We start from the raw sequence: 24,810 nt of genomic DNA, 5'->3' as shown, positions 1-24,810 counted from the left end.
CATTGCGAATAAAAGAAGAGATGGCAATTGTCAAACGCCTGATAGTTGAATAAATTAAAGAAAAAACTTCAATAAACGTTAAATTTTTATCAAATACAATAGTAGATATCCTTTATTTTGACACTGTATCAAAGCATTAGGATATAAGTTATAAAAAAAAATTTGATCATTCATTGATTTTAATAAAATTTGTTGATTTTTTAATAAAATATTACAACAATATCATATATACAAGTGATTCAACATTTCCAAGCGTTGATACTTCTACTTATTTTAATTAGTAACTCCAGCAATTACTATGTTATTCATTTTTCTTTTGTCGAAGTTTATTCGATCGTGAACGGCAGTAATGATACCAGTTGCTACTGTGCATTTCTGTTCTCTTATTGTGAACGTTTGTCCTACTAACATTGGCATACAGTCAAGTAATGTAAGTCTTGCCGTTGCTTGTTCACCAGGCATTAAGAAATTCGTTTCTCCTGGTAATACAAAATCTACTCGTGTATAGATGTTCCACGTTGAACAATACAGAACGGAACAATAACCATTTTTCTGTTGAGAAATTTGTAAAATGAACACTTGTTCAAATATATAAAAAATTATTAAGTTAAAAAATACGAACCACTAACGGTTTCTGCCTGCCACCTTCTTCAGTACTTAGCAGATAGAGTTGAGCTTCATAGTGATTGCTGTATTTTTGTGAATTTCGCGCGCATACCCACATTCCCCTGCGAACCGCATCGAGTTTTATTCCTCTCATCAAAATGCCGACATTTTCACCTGCTAAAGCTTCTGGTACGCTTTTTTGGAAAATCTAAAAGTTCAATAAATTGGCATAACACATAAATAAATTATATTTTGCTGAAAAAATAAGAAAATACCTGAATATCACTGATAACGGTTTTTGTAGTTTCATCGTAACCCATAATTTCAGCTTCAGCATTTTTCTTCACAGTGCCTCTCTTAATAGTTCCAACAGCAACTGTTCCTCTTCCAGGTACATTGAATACATTATCAATAGGTAAAATAAACGGAGATTTGTAATCTCTCTGAGGTGTTTTAAGATGTGAATCAAGTACATCAAGTAATGTTTGTATGGATGGTGTTCCATATTTTGAAGTATCACCTTGGAGAGCTAAGAAAGCTGAACCTTTTATCACAGGAGTATTTTCACTGTCATATCCATATTTTTCTAGTAATTCTCTTATTTCTATCTCTACAAGTTCTAACATCTCTTCATCAGCCAGATCAGCCTGATATAAAAAAAGGTACAATTACTTACATTTAAAACAAAAAGTTATATTTTAGAAAGCAAAACCCTACTTTGTTAATATAAACTATGACTTGTTCGATTCCAACTTGTTTGGCCAATAACAAATGTTCCATAGTTTGTGGCATAGGTCCATCTGTAGCAGCAACAATTAAGATTGCTCCATCCATCTGAGAAGCTCCACTGATCATATTCTTAATGAAATCTAAGTGGCCTGGACAATCAGTGTGAGCATATCTTCTTTTATCAGTTTTGTAACCTACATGGGCAATGTTAATGGTAATGCCACGAGCTTTCTCTTCTGGAGCTCGATCAATTTCATCATAAGATACATATTTGCAATTTGTATCTTTCTCTGACAAATACTTAGTGATGGCAGCTGTAAGAGTTGTTTTTCCATGATCTACGTGACCAATAGTACCCACATTACAGATTGAATCTTGTGCATTTGCTTCTTTCGAGTAAAAACGAATTGTGTTACAATTTAAATTGAAGCTCTTTGAACTTAAAATGACACTCGAATGATTTCTAGTATCTAAGTCAAGTTTCTTTATTCTTAAAGATTTTAAGGACCGTAAAATAATTCTTTGTAGTAACATATTGTATACTCGTTATTAAATCTGTAATATTTACGAAGTTTATAAATATCCTGTATGAGTTACTAGGTTGTAATTTGGCAGAACATAATAAAATATAATTTACGTTCATTTACAACTTGCAATAAATACTAATAATTGTGGAAACTTCAAACGTAATATTCTCTCACGTTTTTATTCAAAAATAAAACTGTATCATTTTCACAATTAAAACGCATGCGATGTATAGCAGACAGCTTTTACGATATGCCGCCATATTTATAAAGATACATTTTGAATGTATATAATTTGCCGGTAACGTTGGAATTTGACGAGCTAACACTGGATTTGGAGAAAAATAATTTTTACCTTAGAAAAAATATGTAAAAGAAGACGGACTCACCCATAATTTGAATTCATGAAATTTATAGGTGTAGTGGTTTTACATAAAAAATTTCATGGTTTTTATTGAAAGTACGCTACTATGAAAATAATAACAAAGAATGTTCAAATATCGATTTATTTTTCTTATTAGATTAATGAATATAAGCATCAAAACTTAAAAGAAAACGCTGATTTGTTTAGTCAATTCAATGAAATTTTTAGTGTTTAAATGCAGGATTCAAGCTCATTCATTATTTAATACATGAATTTGTATTTATTTTCAAAATATTAACATGTTACAAAAAATGTAGAAAAGTAAAAAATTAAGAACCTGATATTTGTTTTCACTTACATTAATTGCCTCATTGTTGTGAATGCAAGCACATGAATGAACATTAAAAGTATGCATATGTATGTTAAAAAAAAATCTAGTGCATATATATATCAGTCTCTTACGAAATAGCAAATTTTTTTATTTATACACTAAATCGTGGAAATTCATAATGAAAAAAGAATTTAATATAATTGAACTTGAAATCATGTGGAAAAAAATTTTAGATCATAACAAAATTCGTTATAATATCACATTATTTTCTATGGTGTTTCTTCCTTTGTTCTTTAATCTTGTTCTCATTGACCTGTTGTAAGAAAAAGAAGAGCACTGTGGCCATGACAGAGAAAAGTACACCAAAAAGAAAACCAATAACCCACTGTATAATCTCATCATATGTCGACACTTTCTTTGGCACCAGTAGATTTTTACCCTCACCCTTATGTCTCTCGGTGTAACGTAGCCAATAAATGAGCCTATCCATCGCGTGATTTGATCTATCACGAATCGCTTGAGAAACAATCCTGGCATTTTCTCGATATTTGGTATTTTCGTGCATTTCCATGACGATCTCAACCACAGTATCTGACATTGAATCGATTTTCTCGGTGTGACCAAAACCTAAATCGGCAGCTCGGCGGGAATTACGCCACTCGTCTAGTGTACGCGGAAAACAGATTATTGGGGTACCGTGGAACGCACTTTCCAAGAATTCAGAATCAGTGCAATGGGCTAATACTAAACGAGCTCTGGAGTAGCCTGAAAATTTGCAAGTTATTGAAATTATTATAAGAGAATAGACTCATTAAGAGCATTAAAATCTCTTTTATAATTCTCGTCTATTAAACACATTAATAATAATAACCTATAAGATCTTGTCTGTCAACATCTTTATGAATAAAAAGGTTGTTTGGCTTGTCAGACATTCTTGCTTGTTTATTCTTCCATATTACAGCTAAGCTGTTTGACACTGGGGTTTGTACGGTAGCACTGTCATATAATTTCTTTGCAACAGCTAGAATCATTGGTCCATGATCCTTATCTAAAAGTACAATAACTGTACCAGTTTTAAATTGAACCAGATCTTTCTGGAGTTCAGAAGGCAGAGGTTGATTGCCACGACAATGATGACATCCAATCTAATTCACATATAAAGTATCCAATTATTAAAACGAATGTTATATTATTGATTGAAAAAACAGTATACATATAATCAAATAAATTATATAATTCCAAGGAAATAAAAATAAATTGTTATAAACTAATTTTCTTTGTTCATTTTCATTCAAATAAAGTTTAAAGTCACATTTACCTCTGGTATCAATTGGGTAAGTGGAGCTGAGTTCATTCTCAAAACTGGATCTGCACCCCACAGTACTAATTGAACAGAAGAATACAAGTTATTCAAAGGAGCATCACCTTGTGGCATCTTTTCTTTCATCATTTGCTGAGTTGGACCAATATAATTTCTATCTATAGACCATAAGTTAAACTTCAGATTAACATTCTCAAAAATGCCTTGTATAAGTCCTGACTGATGAACTGGCAGTGCCATTCCAGTTTTTATAAACACATATAGCTCTTCATCATGGCCTCGAGCCCAGATAACAGGAATAGAATTTATAGAGGATGCCCATGGTAACAAGCATGCATCATGTCTAAAAAACATCACAGCCATAAATAAGCAATAGGATATTATTTCCATTATATCAAATAAAATTAAAAAATACCTGACTCCTGGGAAAATAACAAATGTAGGTTCAAACCTATGAATCTGCTTCTGTGTTTCTCGATGAGAGATAAAACTTTCGCAAAGCTTCAAAGCTCTAACATCCTTAGTATCAGTAGACTTAACATGACTAGCATCAACCTTAATCACTTCTTCAGTTTCATTCAATCGTTCGTAAAAGTTATTCTCATCTGATGGAACAACAAATGTAGTCTGAACTCCAAGATCAGATATTGTATAAGCAAGCAAAGACAAGTCATACACATCCTCAAATGCAATAACTACTGCTGAATCTGGTGGAGCTGCCAAAGATGATGCTGCTGCACAATGCATCAGCAAAGCACTTAATATTATGTAAACTAAACCCATTTTCTTATGGAAAATATCACGGTTTACTAAAGTTTGCTAGAATTTCTTGAACTAAAGCATACACAATTAAGAATGCATTGCTCTCTCTTGAGAAAAAAGTAGTTCTTTCTACGTGTACTCAGCCGAAAGGTCGCGGCTACTGTAGAAATACGTATTAATACTCGTTAAACTATCTCGTAAGTTTAAAAATTTTCTTTTTTATTTATTCAAAGTCCGATTATTTAATATTCACTGAATATTAACCGGCCTTTTCCATTCATACACTTTCATTGAAAAAATACTTAATTCACATTAAAGATATAAATAAAAAAACCAGACACAAATGTTTACGCGCAACGGTCATCGGACCGCCACGAAAGGTTCCGCGGCTCTTTTGTGATACGGATATAACAGAAATATAATGCTAGAGTATGTGTGTGGGTGGCAAAATCGCACCCTGATTAAAAAAAATTTACACTATGTGACTGCTGTCCGATGACAAGCAGTTTATATGTATGTACTATATACGATCGACACTTGCCGACACCGAACACGTGATCATAATAGATAGCGGGGATTTCAAAGCCTCTTTAACAAACAAGCATGTCAACATCAACGTCGAGTAATTTTCTGTACTGTAATAATTCTTTCGTAAACTTGAAGGAATATCGTGAAATTTGAGTTTCTTTCTTTTACATAGATTCGATTGATGACAGTCAGTTACAAATTTATCAGTGAATAGTCACAATTCTCTGTTGTACTTTAAAAATCTTCTCTTTTTCTGTTTTACTTTTTCCGGGCGAAGACAAGATAACGGGAAAAAAGACAATTCATCATTAGCAAACCGAGTGCTGTAGGAGTCAATCAAAATCCAGGCGAAAGTCGAGATCTGGTCGAGATCTGCGATGGCGCATCAAAGAAAATAGAAAAAAGGGCGGAAACGTTTTGCTATAGCAGCGCCGCGCATCGGGAAAAGTGTATACGTGATTACGCATGTATGTGTCATGTTTGCGTGTGTTTGTGTGTGGAGAATAACTGTGTGACTGTTAACTACAGGATAGTTTTGAGGCTGTAGCAAATAGCAGCAGCAGTCGCGAATGGTCGTCGTGTGTTACTCTGCAGCAACACAGCTTTGAATTTGAAGTGGGTTACGTAGTTGTGATATACCACACGTAGGCACTACGTACGTACAGGATCACAGTGTGGAGTACTAAAGTATCCGAGTAGCAGCAGCAGACTCAGCAAAGCGTCCGCTCCGCACCTACAAGGCAAGAAGAACGGCGTCGTCATCATATCCACACGCACTGCAGCAGCAGCAACCCAGCTGAGAGAGAAAGAGAGAGAGAGAGAGGTAGGTGAGTGTTTTGAAGCATCCGAAAGGAGAGTGCATCGTTATTTCCATAACGCTCCTTTATTGGTGATAGCTATCGTGAAAATAGTGTGTTACGACGTACGTTTGAAAGAATCTTCTCTACCTATTGTGTTGTTCAAAACTTTCGTGTGAAGTGGGTGAAAGAAGAGAGAGAAAGGAGATTCTGCGTGATTGCAGTAGTCCCAGGTGATTGTACTATTGCTGGATGTTGGGTTAGGTGGAAGAGAGAGAGAGAGAGAGAGAGAGAGAGAGAGAGAGAGAGAGAGAGAGAGAGAGAGAGAGAGAGAGAGAGGAAGTGGTCTTTTGCTTCTGTGTTTCTGGAATCACTGTCTTGCTGGATATACTTATAGTATATTTTGAGGATATGCAATGTAATTTGCAAATGATTTCACAGTTTTATAACATCTGTATATTGTTTTTTACAATTCATAAGTTAATGTATTATTTACTCTTTATTTACATAACTGACTTATCTTACCTTACAAATAGCAGTAATAATTACTGTTCATCGTACTTTGTACTATCAAGATACGCATGAAGCATTGAAAAATTGAAATGTTCCACATCACTGGAGAATCCTCATTCGAGATTTTTTTTTTGCTGATAGGCAGGATTGCTGTTTATCTTAGTTGCACAAGGCCCTTTTTATCATATTGAAAAGATGAATAGTTCAAAGCAGCCATTTTTAATGGTAATAAAGGTTTTGTGCACAGCAATTTTCTCTTATTGTTCATTGATAGCTAACCCCATTCTCCAACGAGCTATATCTCATAAATATCAATAATACTTGGTAATAATGGGATCATTGCAAATTTTGTCAAATAGTTGCCCTTCTGTAGTACAATTTCGTATGTGCGTGTGCACGTAAACAAATCGACGCGTTTTGGTAGCTTTTAAAAATAAATCTTTCTATTTTTAAAAGTGGTGAGTTTATCCTTTTTGTTAATTATTTTCCGACAGTTTTTATAGATTTCCTTTTCCTTTGGAATTTCGTAGCGTGCCTATTTCTGAATGTTTACGTGGATGTTTATATACATGATTAAGGAACATTGAAGTATTGTTGAAAAAAGCACGTTGACGTTTCAAATTAGCGTCAGGCTGTACGAGGAAGGTTAATATGTTTTTTTTCCTTAACGCAAAATGTTTCTTCAGCTGCATAAACATACATACAGATTCAAATCTATATCAATTTATATCAACTGCCGAGTGCTGTTCGATTTGATTTCATATTCTAACTTCGGATAAAATAGCTCGAGATACTTGAGTTTTATTATTTCGCTGTTTAAGTACCAATGTCATACTCCAGTTATACGTACAAGCGATCTCATTACTGTTGAGTATATACCTACATTTTTCAACTCGAAAGTAATTCGGAGTAACGCGAAAATACAAAGTCCTGTTGATGAAAAGCGGCTCGAGAGAGAAGAAATCACGTGCTTCCCTTCTTGCTTTCGCGCGCGTAGAAGTTCATTGTCGCGCGCGAAACGTGCAGTTGCGCGAAGAAACGTATACGTACGACTATCTGTCGCGCATACTCTACACACTGGCAATCGATAAGCTCACGGACAACTAATGTCATTACGCAGCGTTTGCGGGGGAATCCTTATACACCCACCACGTCGTCAAAGTGGCTCTAGCCTACGTCTCGCGTTAGAGAACGCTCGCTTATTTAACGGCGACTTGGCTTTTTTTTTCTCTCCTTTCGGCGGCGGAGAAGTTCATTAGATGCGCGTGATACTATGGCACGATGATTATTAAAGAGTGTCTTGTTTTTTTATTTGTCTTTTTTTTTAATTTACGGATTGACCAAGGAAGACAATTTTTCTCCTTATTATTTGATAAAATTATTTTGCGATAGCTTAAGCTTACATTCGACGAATATCGGAAAGAACGCTAGATATTTAGAACTGTTGAAGTATTCAGTGAACGGCAAAGCTTGATGTACATATGTCAATCGTATTAGCTGTGAGTGCTATTTTTATCATCATCGTTTGAAGTTTTCGTGTAAGCATTATGCGCTATAACCTTTTCCCGACAATTGGATAACATTTGCAAATGTTTTACAGACCGACTCGTTATCTGTGTGAAACGTACGTTCTTAATCAAGATAAATGCCTCCGTTGTGAGTCAGAGTCGAAGAAAAGTACGTTCACATTACTTTCAATCGTGGTTATTTCTCCCGTTTTGATTCTTTTTTAAACAAAAAATGAGGACCAATATGTTCAATCACTTATAGTTACACTATGCTTCGAGGCTATTGGTAGCTCACTTTTGTTTAGCCACGTTGCCATACTGTCATATCAATACAGGGCTTTATCGTTAGAAGTGTCCATTGTCTCTCTCTCTCTCTCTCTCTCTCTCTCTCGATGTAAGAGTCAACGCACGAGTCCTGCGTACGTCGGCAAGGACTACGCGCGAGCAAAAAGCTAGCGCACGTGTGTTGCAGCAATGACCCAAATGGAGCGACATTGAGCGGCAACCCTGCCAGTGATTAATCCTTTGACGTGCGCGAGGAAATCGCGATTTCCTGCTGTACGGCCGCGCGCGCGTCTTATCTCGTTGGCGGGCGCGCGGCGCGAATTGAGTTGTTAACGCTCGGCAATTATGGGCGCGCGTGCCATCAACGCGTGACAGTAATTATAGTTCGAGAACCTTTTCGTCGGCGAGTCGAGGGCGCTAAGTGCGTCGCGCGAACGACACCTCTTTCGGCGATCTCGTTGGATCGCCTTCTGTATACCTTCTGATTTTGCCTCGAGATGCTTTTTTTTTTTCGTCCGTGCGAACTGACTCTTGTCGCATAACGCGTACTCTGCATTCAACACAATGCGCTGCGTTGTCTTTGCTCTCGAGTGTTCATTAATTAGAGTTGGAACGGATCTGTATATAACGCAAAAAGCGCGTACAGTCAGAAACACGGGACGTTTTGTGTCGCGTGCATTTCTTACGTTTGGGGTCTGCGGATGTTTTTTCTTTTCTTTTTGCAATCGATCAGCTTACACGCGATTGTGTGGCTTCAAAGCAAACGCAGAAGACAAGATTTTCTCGAGCGAAGTTATCCAATGTGCATGAGTACTAAGTACTTGTTTCCTCTTTCGATGCAAACAAATTCGCCCCTCTTTCCTCGTCCTCCCCAATCGACGGATATTCCTCGCGCACCACGACGATCCTGCGATTCCGTTCGACTGCTGGTTGGATAGAAAACCTCGCGAAACTGGGCGTGCGACGCGAGCACGCGCGCGCGCGCCCATGCCCGTGTGTCGAGAGCTGGCCCGTATCAGTCGGTCCCGTCGGAGATAAGATAGCGAGGTGCTCAAGAAAGCGCGCTTATTGTTTTTTCAGGCCAAGTTGCGGAGGTGCGCTGCCTGCGTTGCGACCTTTTCTCCGAGCGAGCGGACCCAGCGCCGGATAATCGAACGTGAGTATCCGAATCATATGACTTACGCCGGAAAGAGACGAACAAGTTGCCTGATGTAGATACACGTGCTGTTGTCGCGAACTACCTTTTCTCTCTCTCTCTCTCTCTCTCTCTCTCTCTCTCGATTTAAAATTCGGAATGTAGCTTAGATTTCTCGCGAGACTTACATTGACAATTTTACAGGATGTACTTGTAAAAGAACACTCGTCTGTTTTGTTTGTTTTTGCAAAGATATGCTCCTAATTTGGAACTATCAGGTAAAGAAATTAAAACCTAAGTGACGCATAGTTACGTATTCTCTGTATACGAAGTATCGTTCATTCATCCGTAGAACAACGATCATATCGCGAGTATATGTACATTCCGTAGGTATACATGGAGATGAGAAGAATAAGAGGATGGCATGATCTGTCCGAATCACGCTTGCATGGTAGACCTACGTATGTTGCTTTTTTGCGCTGTGCAGTATAGGTAATTCGTCGCAAAATTACGACGTTATCGCCGAGCCGCAGAGCAGTCGATAATGGGCGAGCATGTACGTGCGCGCGACGTCGTGAATTATTTCGTGGCGAGGGGGCGGAGGACTCGCTTCTCTCTCTCTCTCTCTCTCTCTCTCTCTCTCTCTCTCTCTCTCTCTCTCTCTCTCTCTCTCTCTCTCTCGCTCTCTCGCTTGCAACGGCCGAATGTCTTTTTGTCGAGAGCGTTACGTAAACAAAGGGGTCCGATAAACGTGCGCGCAGAAGAGCGAAACGAGTTCGAAGCGTCCAATCGCGATAATCGACGTACCTGCGCCGTCTTCCTACACACGTGGGCGGACAACCGCGCGTTTGTCTCGCCCATTAAAGTCCCCGGCTACGCATTGTATCGCCACGTTGATCAGCGTTCGTCGACTTCTTTGGCTTATTCAATTAACCGTTTACTCTTGGGATTTCGTCGAACGCTGCTTTTCTTTTCTTGCCGGATGATACTAACAATATGTTTATCGGATTAAAATTTGTCTTTGTACAACTCAGCTAGATCGTGAATAATTTTATTTTCTTTATCTGATTAGTGTCGAGGTTTTCCTTTTTTTTTGTAACGTTTGTTATTGGTAAAGAAAAAAATATTGAATTAATGACTCTGAAAACTACATTTGCCAAAGATAATACGCAAAGACAAGATTTTAAATTAACTCACACTTTGAGTTGAGTGCACACACTTTCAAAATTACAACTGTTTACTTTAACAAAGTCACAAATACTTACCGTAGGTATAAACTTTCAACTTCGAGTGTTCAACAGTTTTTCCGTTCGCCGCCGCCTATCTAAAAGAGTATGGCCTTGGAGAAGGTAAACGCGTTTCTCTGTTGTGTGTGTGTATTAACGAAAAAAGGACGGATTCCGATTGTTAAAGTAGATAGAATAATCGAGCAATAATTGACTAACTATAGCAAAACAAAAAGTAATTCTTCGGGTGAGCACAAAAATCGCACTTTGTTGCGAGCATGTGTCATTTGCACGCGTCATTTGCACGCTTCCTTGATCGTGCCGCGGACGTGATAACGACACCGCGACGACTGTCTTCTTCGTGCTCATTTTTTTTTTCCTTCGCTTCCGCCTCGACACACTCCAGAAATCATATTGTCGTTGGACGGCCGTACGTTGATCTCGAAGATATATGTAAATTTTATAAAGAACTTGTGGCCATTTTCATTTGTACGAAACGACGAATCTTGACGAGTAGGTTTTTCTGCTTAGACCAGAAAAAACGGCGTTTCACGCTGCGAAATCATTTTAGCCGCGGAATTTTCATAACGTCAAATTGTATTCCTCGCCGATATTAATTGAAGTGTCGTTCGAACGAAAGTAACACTAGTCGACGTTTGGTCGCAGTAGAGAAGAAAAAAGGCAAGCGAAAAAGAAGAAAAATCGACTTGGCGCGTTACGGCGCGCACGTGTCTCCTCGCAAGAGCAAACGCGCGATCGTCAACCGTTAATTTTCATCTCGCGCGCGTACGCACATGCACTTTCGCGTTGCGTCGCGATAAGCCACTTGCTACCTTGATTTCTCTCTCTCTCTCTCTCTCTCTCTCTCTGTCTTTCCATGCGAGTTAGGCGCAAAACAAGTTTTTACCTCCGCGCGTACGATTGCGCAATTGAAAAGACGCGTGCCCGTGACTTTTTCGACCTTCGCGCAGGGAATCTCGTCGACGAAACTCGCAGATGAACAGATGAGGTGATCGCCCGTTTACCGAATCGCGAGGCGTCGCTGAGCCGCACGATATGGCCAGTACTCGTTGCACGAGACTCGTGAACACGTGCTTTTCTCTCTCTCTCTCTCTCTCTCTCTCTCTCTCTTCTCATCTCGAGGAAGAAACGAGCTTGCGGGCTTTCATCATCACTAACGCTATTAGTCGCATGATGATGTGCGTGTGTGTGTGCGTGTGTCATTGTTGTCGTCACAAAAGCACGCACGAGCTCTTATTAATTTAGCAGGATCGAATTGTATTTGTTCACTGTTGCTGCTTTTAGCCACGTAAAAGGAATGAGAAAGATTGGAAAATATTTTGTAGATGCGGCGACAAGGACAGGACGTGATGCAGGTCAACCTGGCGGGTATCAGGCGGGACATCGTTAATCTCGCTCACAACTACAGCAATGCCCAGGTTAGATTCAATCGATCGAGGATCCTCTTAAAACTTTATAAGATTGGCGTGAAAATTATTGAATAATTCTTGCTACGAAAATACGAAAGATTGTTTTTTTTTATTGCACGTAACGTAATGCAACAAGTATTCCACGCAAAGTACTATTTCGAAGAAAAAAAATGGAACGTCTCATTTAAAAGCTAGCGTTTATTACGAGATTGCAACCGATGCAAGCGGACGTTTAAATCTTAAAAAAAAAAAATCTACGACTCCGAAGTTCGTAACTCTTGAATATGACAATTTTACAGAAAGCAGTGCGTAAAGCAACGAGCAACGATCCATGGGGACCAAGCAGTACCCTCATGGCCGAGATCGCCGATCTGACGTACAACGTTGTCGCCTTCACCGAGATAATGCAAATGCTGTGGAAACGATTGAACGATCACGGCAAGAATTGGCGTCACGTTTACAAGGCGCTCGTACTGCTCGAGTATCTCATCAAGACTGGCAGCGAGAAAGTTGCCCAGCAGTGCAAGGAGAATATTTTCGCTATTCACACCCTCAAAGGTTTTTTTTCTTTTCTATACGTGTGAGGCGTTAACGGTGGTTTATAACGGGATGGAATACGACGGTACTAAAATCTAAAAAATATATCTTTCATTCCTACTGTTAACTGACAGGGCTTATCATTTGAAATGCTGACCGAATTGTTCGTCTATTGTATGGAAATATCATCAATTGGTTCATGCTCACGCGAATCGACAAGTTTATTTGTATTTTTTCCTCGATAGATTTCCAATACGTGGAGGGTCACAAGGATCAGGGTATAAATGTGCGTGAGAAAGCGAAGCAGCTTGTGGCCTTATTGCGCGATGACGAAAGACTGAGGAACGAAAGGGCAAGAGCACTCAAAGCCAAGGAGAGATTCGCTCAATCGCTCAGTGGTTTTGGTAGTGATGGCCTTGATACGGTGTCGCCTGGCAGTGGTGATGTAAGTTTATTATATTTCGACATTTTTCATTGCTCACGGAGTTAATGGTTAAGATTATAATCTGGTGTATCTAACTTTTGTTTTTTCTGATTGAGTATTTTTTTATGTATCACTAGATATATTTAATTATATTTTAGTGTAATCAATTAAAAAATTTTATACATTATAAACAATAAAAAACAACACTAAACCATTATTGTAACCTTTCATTCTCTATATTTGTAGTTCCAAGAGTGGGAGCCGTGTCACATGTCGGAGTCTTCATCACGGCGTAAGTATATTTTAATCTCTAAAATTAACCTTTGGCATGGACTTATAAATATTCTTTTCGACAACTTTCGTGATAAAAAAAATCATGTATGTACATTGTGAAGCGGATTTGGAAGCAGCAAGACCACAAACTGTCGGTGAGGAAGAGCTTCAACTACAACTTGCGTTAGCGATGTCGCGCGAGGAAGCCGAGCAAGAGGAACAGCGTCGGCGCAGCGACGACGTCAGGCTTCAACTGGCTCTCAGCCAGAGCCAACAAGATTTCAAGTTAGTATTTGTAAAGTATCTTGCTCGATCGAGTGGTCGTCTGGTTGTTTGTTTTGTTATCCAACTTGTGCTATGGATTGGGAGTTTGAAGAGTTTTTTGCTCAACGTGATCAAAATGCGAATATTGAGTTTCGAAGTTTCCAAGTTTCCAAAGGGTATATTGCTTTATTGATAAGTTTGATAGATTTGCGTTGTGTGAAAATGACACTGATAAGCTATACGCATCATCTATAAATGAATTATTGTTGCAAGATGTAATAAGAATATTGATGTATTTTTTTATTGTTTGAAAATTTAGAAATTGCTTTTACTTATCAAATTTATGGTTTTACATATTTGCTATTATTTTTTTGTCACTTTTCTGAGGTTATAACAATAAGAAAAAGTAAGAATTATCAAAATAGAAATATTTAGACAACTTAATAAATTTTTTATCGATAGATTCAATTTTCCGCCGACGTCAAAAATAAGTTTTTTCATGTTTTTTGAAATTGGTTTAGATAATGAGTTAACAATTTTTTCTTTAAATTACAGAACGCCTGTAGAAAAGCAAAGTCACATGCTTGACTTGCTCGACGTGAATTTGGGGGAACCGAGTGCAACTAACGCTCAGACTGATCCATGGGGAGTGCCGATAGCTGCGCCACCGCCTCCTCGACCTCAGGTATAAAGAAAATTACTCTTCCGCTTATTTTAATTTTTACTATTTCTGAGACTTTATAATTATATATCGCATATGAAACATAATTGATGCATGGGTTATCACGGCAGTCGCTGGACTTTTCTCTGTATCGCATGTCGAAGGTATGTGTCATAGGCTGGTGACATATCGACGATCCCGTATAAAAAGTGTCTTTTGAGTTTTATTGATTGGTTGATTTGAGCAGCGTATATTGATTTTCAAAATTAGAGTTGACTTGTAAGAAAAACATTTAATTAGGTTGGAATTTCGCCGTAGCTACTAAGTAACTCATCGATATTTATCGTTGAAAATTCACTGGTCATCTTTACTATCTTATAAGCTTTTCTTTTTGTGTTGGCACTTCGTTTGACACAACTCATCGTCCGTTCCTCAAATGCCATTTCCGCATATTGTGCAATACATATATACACGTATACATCTCTCAATTGTTATAAATACATGTATGAGAATTCGAATGCTTAATTTACATAATACTTGGTGCAGCGTAGCGAAATGATAAAAAAAATTATTAAAATTTTTTCAGACTCAAAATGATCCTTGGTCTGTTCCAACAACTAGTAGCGCTGCCAGTTCAACAATCGATCCATGGGCTCCAGTTTTACCTCAGAGGCCAAGTAAATATTCTTTCTAATATTTTGAAATTTTTTCGTTTGGTACTTTTTTTCTCATGTACTCTTTTTTTTTTATATGGATTAACACGTTGTGTATCTTTTATATGCTTACCACGTTTATCTTTGGCTAACAGGATCTCCAGGTAAATTGACAATCCTTTACTAACAAAAATTATCAATTTTTTATCCTATTTTTATGTTCCTTGATGCAGCACTACCGTCTTAATTTTTATTGGAAAGCGATTCTTGCTTTTTATTTTATTTTATTTTTCAATTATTAATAGAGTGACAATTTCCAGCTGCCACTGTTGATCCATGGAGAGCTCCAGCACCTTCGCCTGCCACCGTTATTCCTGCAACAAATCGCGTCATTGATCCTTGGGCTCCTCCTGGCGCTTCTAATGCTGATACTAAGGTAAATTTTTGAAAGTTACTGTAACATAATATATACACAAGTACCTACGTTTACGGATAATTTATAGACTCCGCCTATTGGATTTACGGTGTCGTCTACAACTACTAATTTCAATTCCACGAGCAATGGCTTCAATGGCCTAGGATCATTCAGTAATACATCATCAAATCAAGGAAACAACAGTCCTTTGAATGATTTAGATGAATTCGATATCATTAGCAATAGAAATAAAGTCGGAACTAGTCCACAGCCTATTTTGAACAATGGTAAGTGGAAATAAAGTTTGACTCGTGGCTATATTAAGCACGTCCATTATTAAAATAATATATTTTTTATGCAGGAAATACCACATCTCCGGATCCGTTCGACTTACGAGGCCTTGGTGAAACAATACCGCCTAGTACTGGTGCTGTAAAAAAGACTCCGCAATCATTTTTGGGTGAAAACTCTGCCCTCGTCAACCTAGACAATCTTGTGAGTGCATCATCGATAAAGAATCCGGCTCCAGCACCAGGTATTTATCATATTTCTATTTTACATATACTATTGTATACTACTAACATTTTGAGTTTGAGTTATAAACTCTGACAGAAAGTTAAAAAATATTTTTAACGGGATTGATTTTTGAACAAAACTCAAATTTCGTAACGTTTATTCTATGCCTGCGACGCAGTGTTTCATTGGAAGTAACTTTTGTGAGTATGAGAAAAAACATTTAAAAAATCAGTGAAAAGTATTGCATGGTGGCATGGAACAATACACTGTCATTAGTAGAATTTTTTGTCAAAATTTGTAGTTTTAAGAGATATATTTTCCTTAAAATACGAGTTTTTATCTTTTGCAGCTACTCTATACCTTAAATTTTTTGTGCATGTAGTTGAAGTTTTTTTCTTGCCTTATTTTTTGCCTTTTTTATGTGAATGCAAAATAGTAGTTCTGTTAAATTGTGCAGTTGGAACTGAAAACACTCGACTTTGGAATAATTTTTTGTTTAACTTCTAGTCTTTTAATATTATTTTTCACCAATAATAATTCATTCTTTGGGAGGATGTTTCATGCATCAATGTACTTTTTGTATGAAATCAACATAATTTTTAGATTTTCTAATATTCAATCTAGACCTCGAACGATAATTTACTGAAGAAAGGCTCAATTAATAAGTAAATCGAATTCCAACTGCAATGATAATACGAAAAACGTTCATTGTTGTGAATACACGTTTGAACAGTGCGAAAACATATGTTACATTGATGATAAATGAGTAGATGTAAAGATTCTGCATTGAAGGGGTTTGAAATTATCGAGAGATTAGTAAATACTTTAATACTTATTAATTATAAGTATTTTCTACTTTGTCCACGAATACAATAAAAAAATTGATGATGAGTCACATTTCGTTTGTATTTCAATAACATGATACTCTAATATTTACTCTCTATTATTAAATTTTTAATTGATGACTGTTAATAGACTCCAAAGCGTACTATACCCCTTCAAATACAGAACAATCAATGGAAAAAACTGTTTATATTTCAATAGTGTCACCAATCCAATTTAATCGATTAATCTGTTGAAAATATTTTCAGTGCCTGCATACACGGCGAACCCATTTGCGCCAGTTATGCCACCACCTCGTCCGTCGATCAATCAGATTCGTCAGGATCCATGGGTTGCTGCTCCCATAAACAACAATGCCACATCGCCAACGGCTAACCCGTTCCTCTCGTAGCTGAGCTACGCAGCAGCTGAGATAATTTTCTACTCTTGTTCGAGGAGCCAATTCTAAATTGATTTTTTACTAGCGACATTGCGTGTATACAAGGATCACCTAAGAACAAATGGCAAATTTTCAAAGCAAAAACAACATTAACAAAAAGAAACAATTATAATTAATATAACTATTTCTTTCTTTGCAATAAGTTTCGCGACGGTGGGAGAGGGGACACGTGTTTAAAGAACATCGTAGGGGGATGTAAATAAGAATCACTATTCCTTTTTATTTAGCAACGTTTTACTTTATACACTACCGAATCATTGTATTCTATTATTTTTAATCTCATTACAAGATCTATACTTTAAATCAATTAAAAATAAAAGCATCACGTACATGTTTTTGGTTATTTTGTTTGCTTCTAGATTTTTTTTCTTTTGAAAATGCAAGATATTTGAAATTGTACATAAATTATTTTTGCATAAGTCTTCACTGACTAAATAATCAGTAATGAATAAATACAAATTTTCTCGACTAATATGATAATGCACTAAATTCATAAGAAAAACATTTTTCAAGTATTGTTTTACGCGTACGCTTTGATTGAAAACAAATAAATTTTTTTTTAATTTTAAATTAACGACAAAATAATTTAATAGATAAAATACATTCGAAAAAAATTACTAAAATTGTAAAATTGTAACTACTACAATTAAGTACGTAAGAAAGCGCATTCTTATGAATTAATTATGATAAAAATACTTACGAAAACTTTTTTCCATCCGTATTGTTTCAACTGTACAAATTTTATGAAACGAAAACTTATACACAACATTGCATTGAGAATAATCAAATTTTGTTTGAAACTGCAAAAATATAAATTCCTATAATGAAATCGAAAACAATCTAATAATGAACAATTCCAGGAAATAATTGTAGTAAATATGAATAATTTACTGTAAATTAGCCTTATTCAGTCCTTTAGTCTATGATTATGTAATATGAAAGATAATAATTTTTTGATGTTCGTCTTGTCTTGAGCTTGATCAAAATAATATCAGATTGTATCAAGTCAGATGGAAGTTATGTTGAGTAAATTTATGTTAGTTAATTGTATGAAATAATGAATAGAATGGATAATCTATTCATTTATGAATGTATTCAACTTTCTTTTGATTTAATTTATATGCTGAATTAAACTTGAAATATTTTATTAAAAAATTTTTTTCAATCACGCCAAATTTTATCCTGTATTCTATATGTATAGGAAATTACTCTAAACTCATACTTTAATACGAGATATTAGAAATATGATTGGGGTTTTTTTGTACAATATGTTCTCCACTTAATTTGTCAAAGGTTACTAATAGATTTATTTAAATGTTTTGAAACATTTTCCATAATTTTTTAAGTAGCCAATTCAACTTGTTTTTGATGACTACGTAAATCAATATCAATAGTTTCCCGTTTCTTTCATAAAAGTACTTGGCATTACGTATTTTTTGATGATTTACTAATTTTACTTAAAGGTATAGAATGATAAAAAATATTTACATATACATTTACATAGAATTATTCATATCTTATTCTATAGTTTTTTCATTGAACTGTCTATAAGCTGCAAATCGGTTAGATCTAATGTTATTTAAGATTAACTAGAAAAAATTAATCAGATAAGAGCTGATTCGAATATGGAAGAAACCGCTTCTAAATAAAACGAATATTTAGATCAGCATGGATTTAGCATTATTAGGGTGATAATGTATTTGGTGATCATCCTAATTGATTGCAAATATTCAATGTGTCTTCAGGTTAGTGATCAATTGAATGCTCTTAATACTGATGTATGTTTTGTTTTTATTACCATTTCATTGTGTTATTATATTTTGAAAAGATATAACTCGAAGACATAGACGCCAGGCTTCCATCTTTCCTTTTTCCGCCTATGCAGTGACCCGGTGAAAATTCGCACAAAATTACACTGATTTTGCACGAGCTGTAATTGTAGACGCGTGATACAATAAGATTAATTATGGTACCAGTACGTCGTGCAAAAGGAATCATTATATTTATTGTTGGTGCGGAGAAAAGATTGTATAGTACCGATCCTGGTTGCTCGACGGCATTTCGAACAGTAAAAAAAGGCAAAAAAAGGCTCCGCACTAAATAATAAAGATAATAAAGACTATTATCACTTGCCGTGATGCTGGCTGTGGTCAATGCAAATATTCAAGTGAAAAGACGAAGTGCATTGGAGATCGATCCTCTCGCAGTCGTGTCTGGCGCTAGAGTGACGGTAAGGGTGACTTGAGGCTCGCTCGCTTACTGTCCTATTAGCCAGGGAGGATCATCCCCTCTTCAATCACCGCGCCATTAAGCTTTCCACGCCCTTCCTTTACCCCATCTCTATCATTTGTAAATATATCAGCGTAAATTGTATAAACAGTTTCGATGTAAAAATTAATAGATTAATTATACAAACACCCCCCTCCCGCCACTAATAAACTACCAATTTCACGTTGTTGATAATAATGTATCTTTTATCGTCGTCGTAATTTCATTGGTTTTCCATTTCCACGGTAATTTTTATGTTCACAGAGGTAGCAAGAGAGGGGTAGAGAGCGGTAAAGAAAAGGAGTGAGAGGTAGTGAGGGGTAGAAAGAGAGAGAAAGAGGGTAAATGAGTTTTTCGGGTTGGAGAGGGCGCATGTTAGATATGGAGGATTGGGCCGGCACGCATTGACAAATTCACTCTTGGACAAAAGTTATGTTTGCTTTCAGGGCGGCTAGATCAGGCGCAGCCAACTTACTATAATAAACAATCGAATTATCTTTTATCACCACGGTAGATGTCTGACGGCCGATGTCCGAGTCTATCGGTTAGCTTGCCGATGAGCATTTGCAAATATTCACAAATAATCATATTTGAATTCAAGAAACAACAATGCAACTACGCGTAAAAAAGATATGCGAGATCTTACATGTAAAGCAAGTAGAAAGATATGATATCTGCAAGAATTTTACCAGATACAAAAAGTTGTACTGTAAATAAATGTTAATGAAATGTCCAAATGTTCAGGGAGAATTTGGAGATGAAACAGGAAATAACCATAAACAGGGCCATTATATATTTCTTAATTATTTATTTTCTCTACTGCATTATTAAAATATTAAAAAATGTATCGTTGACGTACAGATGTTTTTATTAATTTTTTGTCAAGCGTGCAATATTTAACGCGGTTAATTAAAACAATAAGTAGAGATTACCGCAAAATATATCGATGATTTCTTATAAGAATACACACATTCATCAAATATGTTATTGCAAATGATCAACGTAAGTAAATACATATTTTTTCTCCACCATCAATTTTTTTGAAAATACTTACAGTCTAAAAGTATATTACACGCTAAGTAAATAAAACTATTGACTAATGATAACTGTACAAACGATTGCCTAAGCTCTTATAAGATAATTATTTCTGTATTTATTTATATAAACGAGATTATATATGTTTCAGAAAAAAAATTCAATAAATTTGAATACTTAAAAAAATTTTTGACACTGCCTATATTGCTATACAATTTAAATTCTTTATGCAGTCTTAATATGGTTTACATAGAACTATAATAATGAACTAATGAATTCTACAAAAATCTTCCAATAATTTTAAAAATTCAAAGCAATTTTTTAAAATTACATATAACAATTTTGATATTCATTTTTCAATATATTTCACTATAAAATATCATATAAGTGTAAAACTTTATAAAAGTATTGAAATACTATCAAAACATTCATCATTACTATTACTTTGATTGGTCCAGTAAAGACATTATATTTATAAAACTTTTTTTGAACTTTGATGCTTTCTAGAATAGATTTCTGCTTAACAAGAATTAAAAAATTTTTTTATAAAAAAAAAAGTAAATTTTTAGATGATACTTATTTTGAACAACTGAAAGATATCTTGTTCAGGATCTTTAGCAATAACCTAACAATACATCAAAATAATAAAATCATTTTTATTCTCCAAATCTCAAAGAGAAGCATCTGTTGAAGAATTGGCTGGTGCACCTGGAAGAAAGTAATCTCGTACTTGTGCATGTAACTTTGCTACGTCTGAATCTTCTTTCTCTAAAGACCTGATGAATTGTGCAAACTGTACAGCACCTGACAAACATTTATATGTATTAAAATTCAAACAGCAATTATAAATGTATAAATTATTAATAACAATATGAAATAATTTAAAGAAAGTATTAAACTACTTGAGTTAAAATTTGAGTTAGAGATTTGTATGCCTCAAATAACAATTACCTTCTCTTCCATCGGGAAATCCATATTTTTTAATAACTTCGGTTTGTATTTGCATGACAGTTGGAAAAACGAATTGCATTGTTTTGAGCATTTCATTTCCTGAATTGTTTTTTGCCGCAGCGAGTTTTAGTGCGTTCTCCGGTGCTTCAAGGGCGGTTAAAACGTCTGCTAATGCGGCTGAAATAAACTATAACTTGTGAGTAATTTTATTCTAATATAAAATATAAAATAATATAAAAATTTAAGTACCTTTTGCTGCTTCGGCTGTAAAATTGATCGTGGTTGACATTTTTTAGTGTTTAAATTGTAGATCAACAGTACAAATGACAGTTGTTCTTAACAGTAAGATCTGATAAACGATATATTTAATAATTAGTATAGCTTGTAAAAACTGCTTTATTTATTGATAAATTACAAAATACTGCTGTTTCTTTAAAATTAACCTAAAATGTATGACAGATCTTTCTCGGTGTCAGTTATAAATACACGTATATACATACATACATATATATATATTCTTGAATGCACACAAATGACAATTGACATACAAGATTTCAAAAGGCGCTAAATTTAACTTCAAAACTCCTAGAAATCTAATTTCGTATTGATTTAAATTATTATTATTTCTAGAAGCTCTGTATTATTTTGTATCAAATTTATAAAATAAAAAACTAGTAGTCTAGATATTCAAAAACTCGTAGTTTTGAAATAAATAAGCAGAAATTCGAAATTATAACAACAATCATAACTATTTATTATATAGAAACGTAATTTAACTTATAAGTGACTTTGTGAACATATTCATTCAGACTTTTTTTCTTCTGTTTTCATAACTTCCACGATTTTTTCCATACTCAATCTAATTGGTCTATATTTTTCCTTCTCTTTTGGAGTCAATTCATTTTCGTTGCGCATATTATCCTTTGCTTTCTTTTCTCCACTTTCACCACCCTGATCCATCACCTGTTGAAGCAATCGATCAGTATCTATATTACTTCTTGGTTTTTTAGTAGACCGATCTTCATCAGCTCTAGTTTCTCTTTGAGAATGTTCTGCATTGAATTTGGACAAAAATTCTTCTATTGCTCTCTCGTACAATTCAGTTTCAATACCACTCTGTTAAAATAAATAACAACATTTGGTCAACAACTCATAATTGATTATTTTCTGCAATCTTATAAATACCTTTTGTAGATTTTTGCAAATTATGAGAAATTGTTCAGTTTTTGAAACTGCATTGTTATCTGCCAAATTCACAAAAGAAAAGTGTTTGTATTCCTTATGGAACCTCCTGCAAAGTGTACATACTGTTTAGATATTTATTGCATAAATAAAATCAGAGCATTAAATCAATCTTACGCTCTTAAATTATCTTCTGGATAAAATATTTCTCTAATTGGGATTTTGGAAAAAGGTCTATCATATCGTGGTTCATACTTTGGTGGGAAGGCTTTGTATATATCTACCCATAAGGGTTTTGTCTCCTCTTTCATTGCACCAGCTTTAATAAGTGAAGTCACCCTAAGTTAAAATAAAAGTCTTATAATAATTCAAAATCTACTAAACGTTAATAATTCAATAAATGAGTGTGGCAACTTCTTACCTCTCATAGATTGTTCCAATTTTCTCCAATCTACTCTGTGCCATTTTGATAGATGTACTTTACAAAATTACAGGTATATTAGAAAATCCAAATTTTCATTAAGACATCATATTAATAATAATAGGTAAAAATTTGCAAATAAAAAACCTGCTAATCGTCTGTGTTACAAGTCTGAGGTTATGTTATAAATAACGTGTGTGTGAACATAAGGTGTGTTCATTATTATACTTCGCGGCATCATATTTTGGCGCCGATCAGTCACATACATTAGTTAATTTAAATTTTATTATAACGGTTATTTCTTTGGAAAATGCCACTGATGGATATAAGACAAATTGATACTAATTTTCTGATATTTGTAATGATGCAAAACAACAGTATAAGTATCTATGAGACGTATAGTAAAGCATATATTGAAAAAAAAAATTTAAGTACAAATAAACGATCTCATTCAAATTTTTTTTAAAATGTTGTAATTCGTATTATACATGTAACTGATTCTTTTTTTAGGAACATCAGTGTATATTTACTTTAAATGGAAGATATTAATTTATAAATTTATTTATAGTAATTTATAAATATATAAATTTGTCAAAAAACCTTTCAATAATATATTTGCGTAATTAAAATGTTATGATCTAGATTAAATGTAACGTAGTTTAGAAAAATTAGTGCATTCATATGAAAGTATCCATCTGTTACAAATGATATAACTATGAGATTAATAATTTTAGTAAATGTATAAGACTAAACATCGTAGGAATATTCCTATATAGTATTTTACAAAATAAAAATTTTAATTAATCGAGCTTAAAATATTTCTTTATTGTAATTGTACCATTTGGTAGTCTCGAAACAATCTGTGTTGTAATTAAAAAAAATATTCGCGCGAGATATCTCGGAATATCAAGGAAACAATAACATTGACGCGTTTATCAATGCTATGTGACGTAAAATTAAAAATAAGTTATAAACAACGAAACGCAGTTAATTAAACTTTTCGGCTGTTGACTTTGTTTGGAGCTAGGCAAGCAGCGATTTATATCACGCGTCGATTGATTGGCTCGAGGCCAAGTAAAACACAATGCATCATGCACGCGCTCGAGGCGATCCACAGGTGCGGACTGTATATATGCGCTCAAGCTACAGCCTAGTCGACCCCCTACGTGCGCGAAAACTGCATTTTCGACTGGCTGCCTTTTGTTGTCGATCAACAGATGTTTCACCGCGTGGCTATATGAGTTTGGTTTTGAAAAAAACAGGGAATTTTTTTGGGTTATTGTTTCAGTGAATACAGCATGTAGGGAATGAATCATTAACGGCTCTCAATTAGCCATAATTCATTTTTATTTGATGGTATTATACTCTTTAAATTTACCGTTGATATCATAAATAATAAAAATTTATTTCATTTGATTTTTATAATTCAAACTGAAATCATTATCGTAATTTTCGGGTTCTTAAAACGCATTGTTTAAAAAAAATATATGAAAAAAATTCTTAAATCATTGTTTTCTCTAAAATAACAGTGTTGTATTATCATCCTCCGCGAATATGTTTTTAATCCTATGAAAAGAATCCGACTTATCGCCTGCTTCATTGATAAAGTTGAATGCATTTCGGCAAATATAATCTTTTTTTTCACCTAAGTCTCTTTCATGCATTCGGAACTACAAGAAAACTCCAAATTCCAGGAACAATCAACATCAAGCTTCACAACAGATCCCTAAAATGTAGTAAAAATCTGGGCAGATAGAAAAGTCGATCTATAAAAATACATCGGATAATTTACGAGAGAAACGCGGTGCTCGCACGTTAGGCATGTGGTCGGCTTTTCTCTTTGTTGCGGGCTTTTCTCACACGCGCATT

At 35.0% G+C, this 24,810-nt stretch overlaps 5 protein-coding genes across 8 annotated transcripts in view; 1 reads left to right on the top strand and 4 right to left on the bottom strand.

The window, feature by feature from the left end:
• Positions 1–77: 77 nt before the first annotated feature.
• Positions 78–2,103, bottom strand: LOC131675714 (elongation factor Tu, mitochondrial-like). Its single transcript, XM_058954819.1, has 4 exons — positions 1,324–2,103; positions 882–1,253; positions 623–814; positions 78–552 (listed from the first exon to the last, which is right to left on the bottom strand). Exons 1-4 carry the CDS (start codon positions 1,867–1,869, stop codon positions 274–276), a joined length of 1,389 nt encoding a protein of 462 aa, XP_058810802.1. The 5' UTR covers positions 1,870–2,103; the 3' UTR covers positions 78–273.
• A 269-nt stretch (positions 2,104–2,372) lies between these two features.
• On the bottom strand, positions 2,373–5,094 carry LOC131662743 (UDP-glucuronosyltransferase 1A8-like). The gene is made up of 4 exons (XM_058932633.1): positions 4,291–5,094; positions 3,873–4,218; positions 3,426–3,699; positions 2,373–3,319 (listed from the first exon to the last, which is right to left on the bottom strand). The coding sequence occupies exons 1-4, from the start codon at positions 4,656–4,658 to the stop codon at positions 2,817–2,819; spliced, it is 1,491 nt and encodes a 496-aa protein (XP_058788616.1). The 5' UTR covers positions 4,659–5,094; the 3' UTR covers positions 2,373–2,816.
• Positions 5,095–5,692: 598 nt separating this feature from the next.
• Positions 5,693–18,216, top strand: LOC131662905 (epsin-2). 3 transcript variants are annotated; one of them, XM_058932894.1, is made up of 16 exons: positions 5,693–5,988; positions 9,349–9,424; positions 9,656–9,681; positions 11,976–12,068; positions 12,359–12,617; positions 12,842–13,041; positions 13,267–13,312; positions 13,416–13,578; positions 14,113–14,242; positions 14,350–14,382; positions 14,805–14,895; positions 15,192–15,307; positions 15,375–15,573; positions 15,648–15,821; positions 15,981–16,002; positions 16,894–17,033. In XM_058932894.1, the coding sequence occupies exons 3-15, from the start codon at positions 9,658–9,660 to the stop codon at positions 15,995–15,997; spliced, it is 1,545 nt and encodes a 514-aa protein (XP_058788877.1). In that variant the 5' UTR covers positions 5,693–5,988; positions 9,349–9,424; positions 9,656–9,657; the 3' UTR covers positions 15,998–16,002; positions 16,894–17,033. The 3 variants fall into 3 exon arrangements, with proteins under 3 accessions (XP_058788877.1, XP_058788873.1, XP_058788874.1); XM_058932890.1 differs by lacking the exon at positions 15,981–16,002 and having other exon boundaries at positions 5,694–5,988; positions 16,894–18,216; XM_058932891.1 differs by lacking the exons at positions 14,350–14,382; positions 15,981–16,002 and having other exon boundaries at positions 5,695–5,988; positions 16,894–17,636.
• Positions 18,217–18,385: 169 nt separating this feature from the next.
• LOC131662909 (protein C10) lies at positions 18,386–21,825 on the bottom strand. The gene is made up of 3 exons (XM_058932899.1): positions 21,588–21,825; positions 21,339–21,515; positions 18,386–21,191 (listed from the first exon to the last, which is right to left on the bottom strand). The coding sequence occupies exons 1-3, from the start codon at positions 21,625–21,627 to the stop codon at positions 21,058–21,060; spliced, it is 351 nt and encodes a 116-aa protein (XP_058788882.1). The 5' UTR covers positions 21,628–21,825; the 3' UTR covers positions 18,386–21,057.
• Positions 21,826–21,987: 162 nt separating this feature from the next.
• The window catches only part of LOC131662908 (small ribosomal subunit protein mS23), a 44,925-nt gene continuing 42,102 nt past the window's right edge, over positions 21,988–24,810 (bottom strand). The window contains exons 1-5 of one of the 2 annotated variants that reach the window (XM_058932897.1): positions 23,089–23,146; positions 22,942–22,998; positions 22,698–22,859; positions 22,524–22,629; positions 21,988–22,454 (exon numbers count right to left, since the gene is read on the bottom strand). In XM_058932897.1, coding sequence (XP_058788880.1) covers positions 22,140–22,454; positions 22,524–22,629; positions 22,698–22,859; positions 22,942–22,985 — 627 coding nt within the window. In that variant the 5' untranslated portion in view covers positions 22,986–22,998; positions 23,089–23,146 and the 3' untranslated portion in view covers positions 21,988–22,139. Of the gene's footprint in view, positions 22,455–22,523; positions 22,630–22,697; positions 22,860–22,941; positions 22,999–23,088; positions 23,147–24,810 lie in introns of those variants that run through there. The other variant, XM_058932898.1, reaches the window with a different exon arrangement.

This window comes from Phymastichus coffea, unplaced genomic scaffold, assembly GCF_024137745.1.
Source record: "Phymastichus coffea isolate CEN01 unplaced genomic scaffold, Cenicafe_Pcof_1.1 PCOF00028, whole genome shotgun sequence".
In the NCBI taxonomy this organism is placed as follows: Eukaryota; Metazoa; Arthropoda; class Insecta; order Hymenoptera; family Eulophidae; genus Phymastichus; species Phymastichus coffea.
Note: the sequence above shows the minus strand (reverse complement) of the source record. Positions and strands in the feature narration are given on the sequence as shown.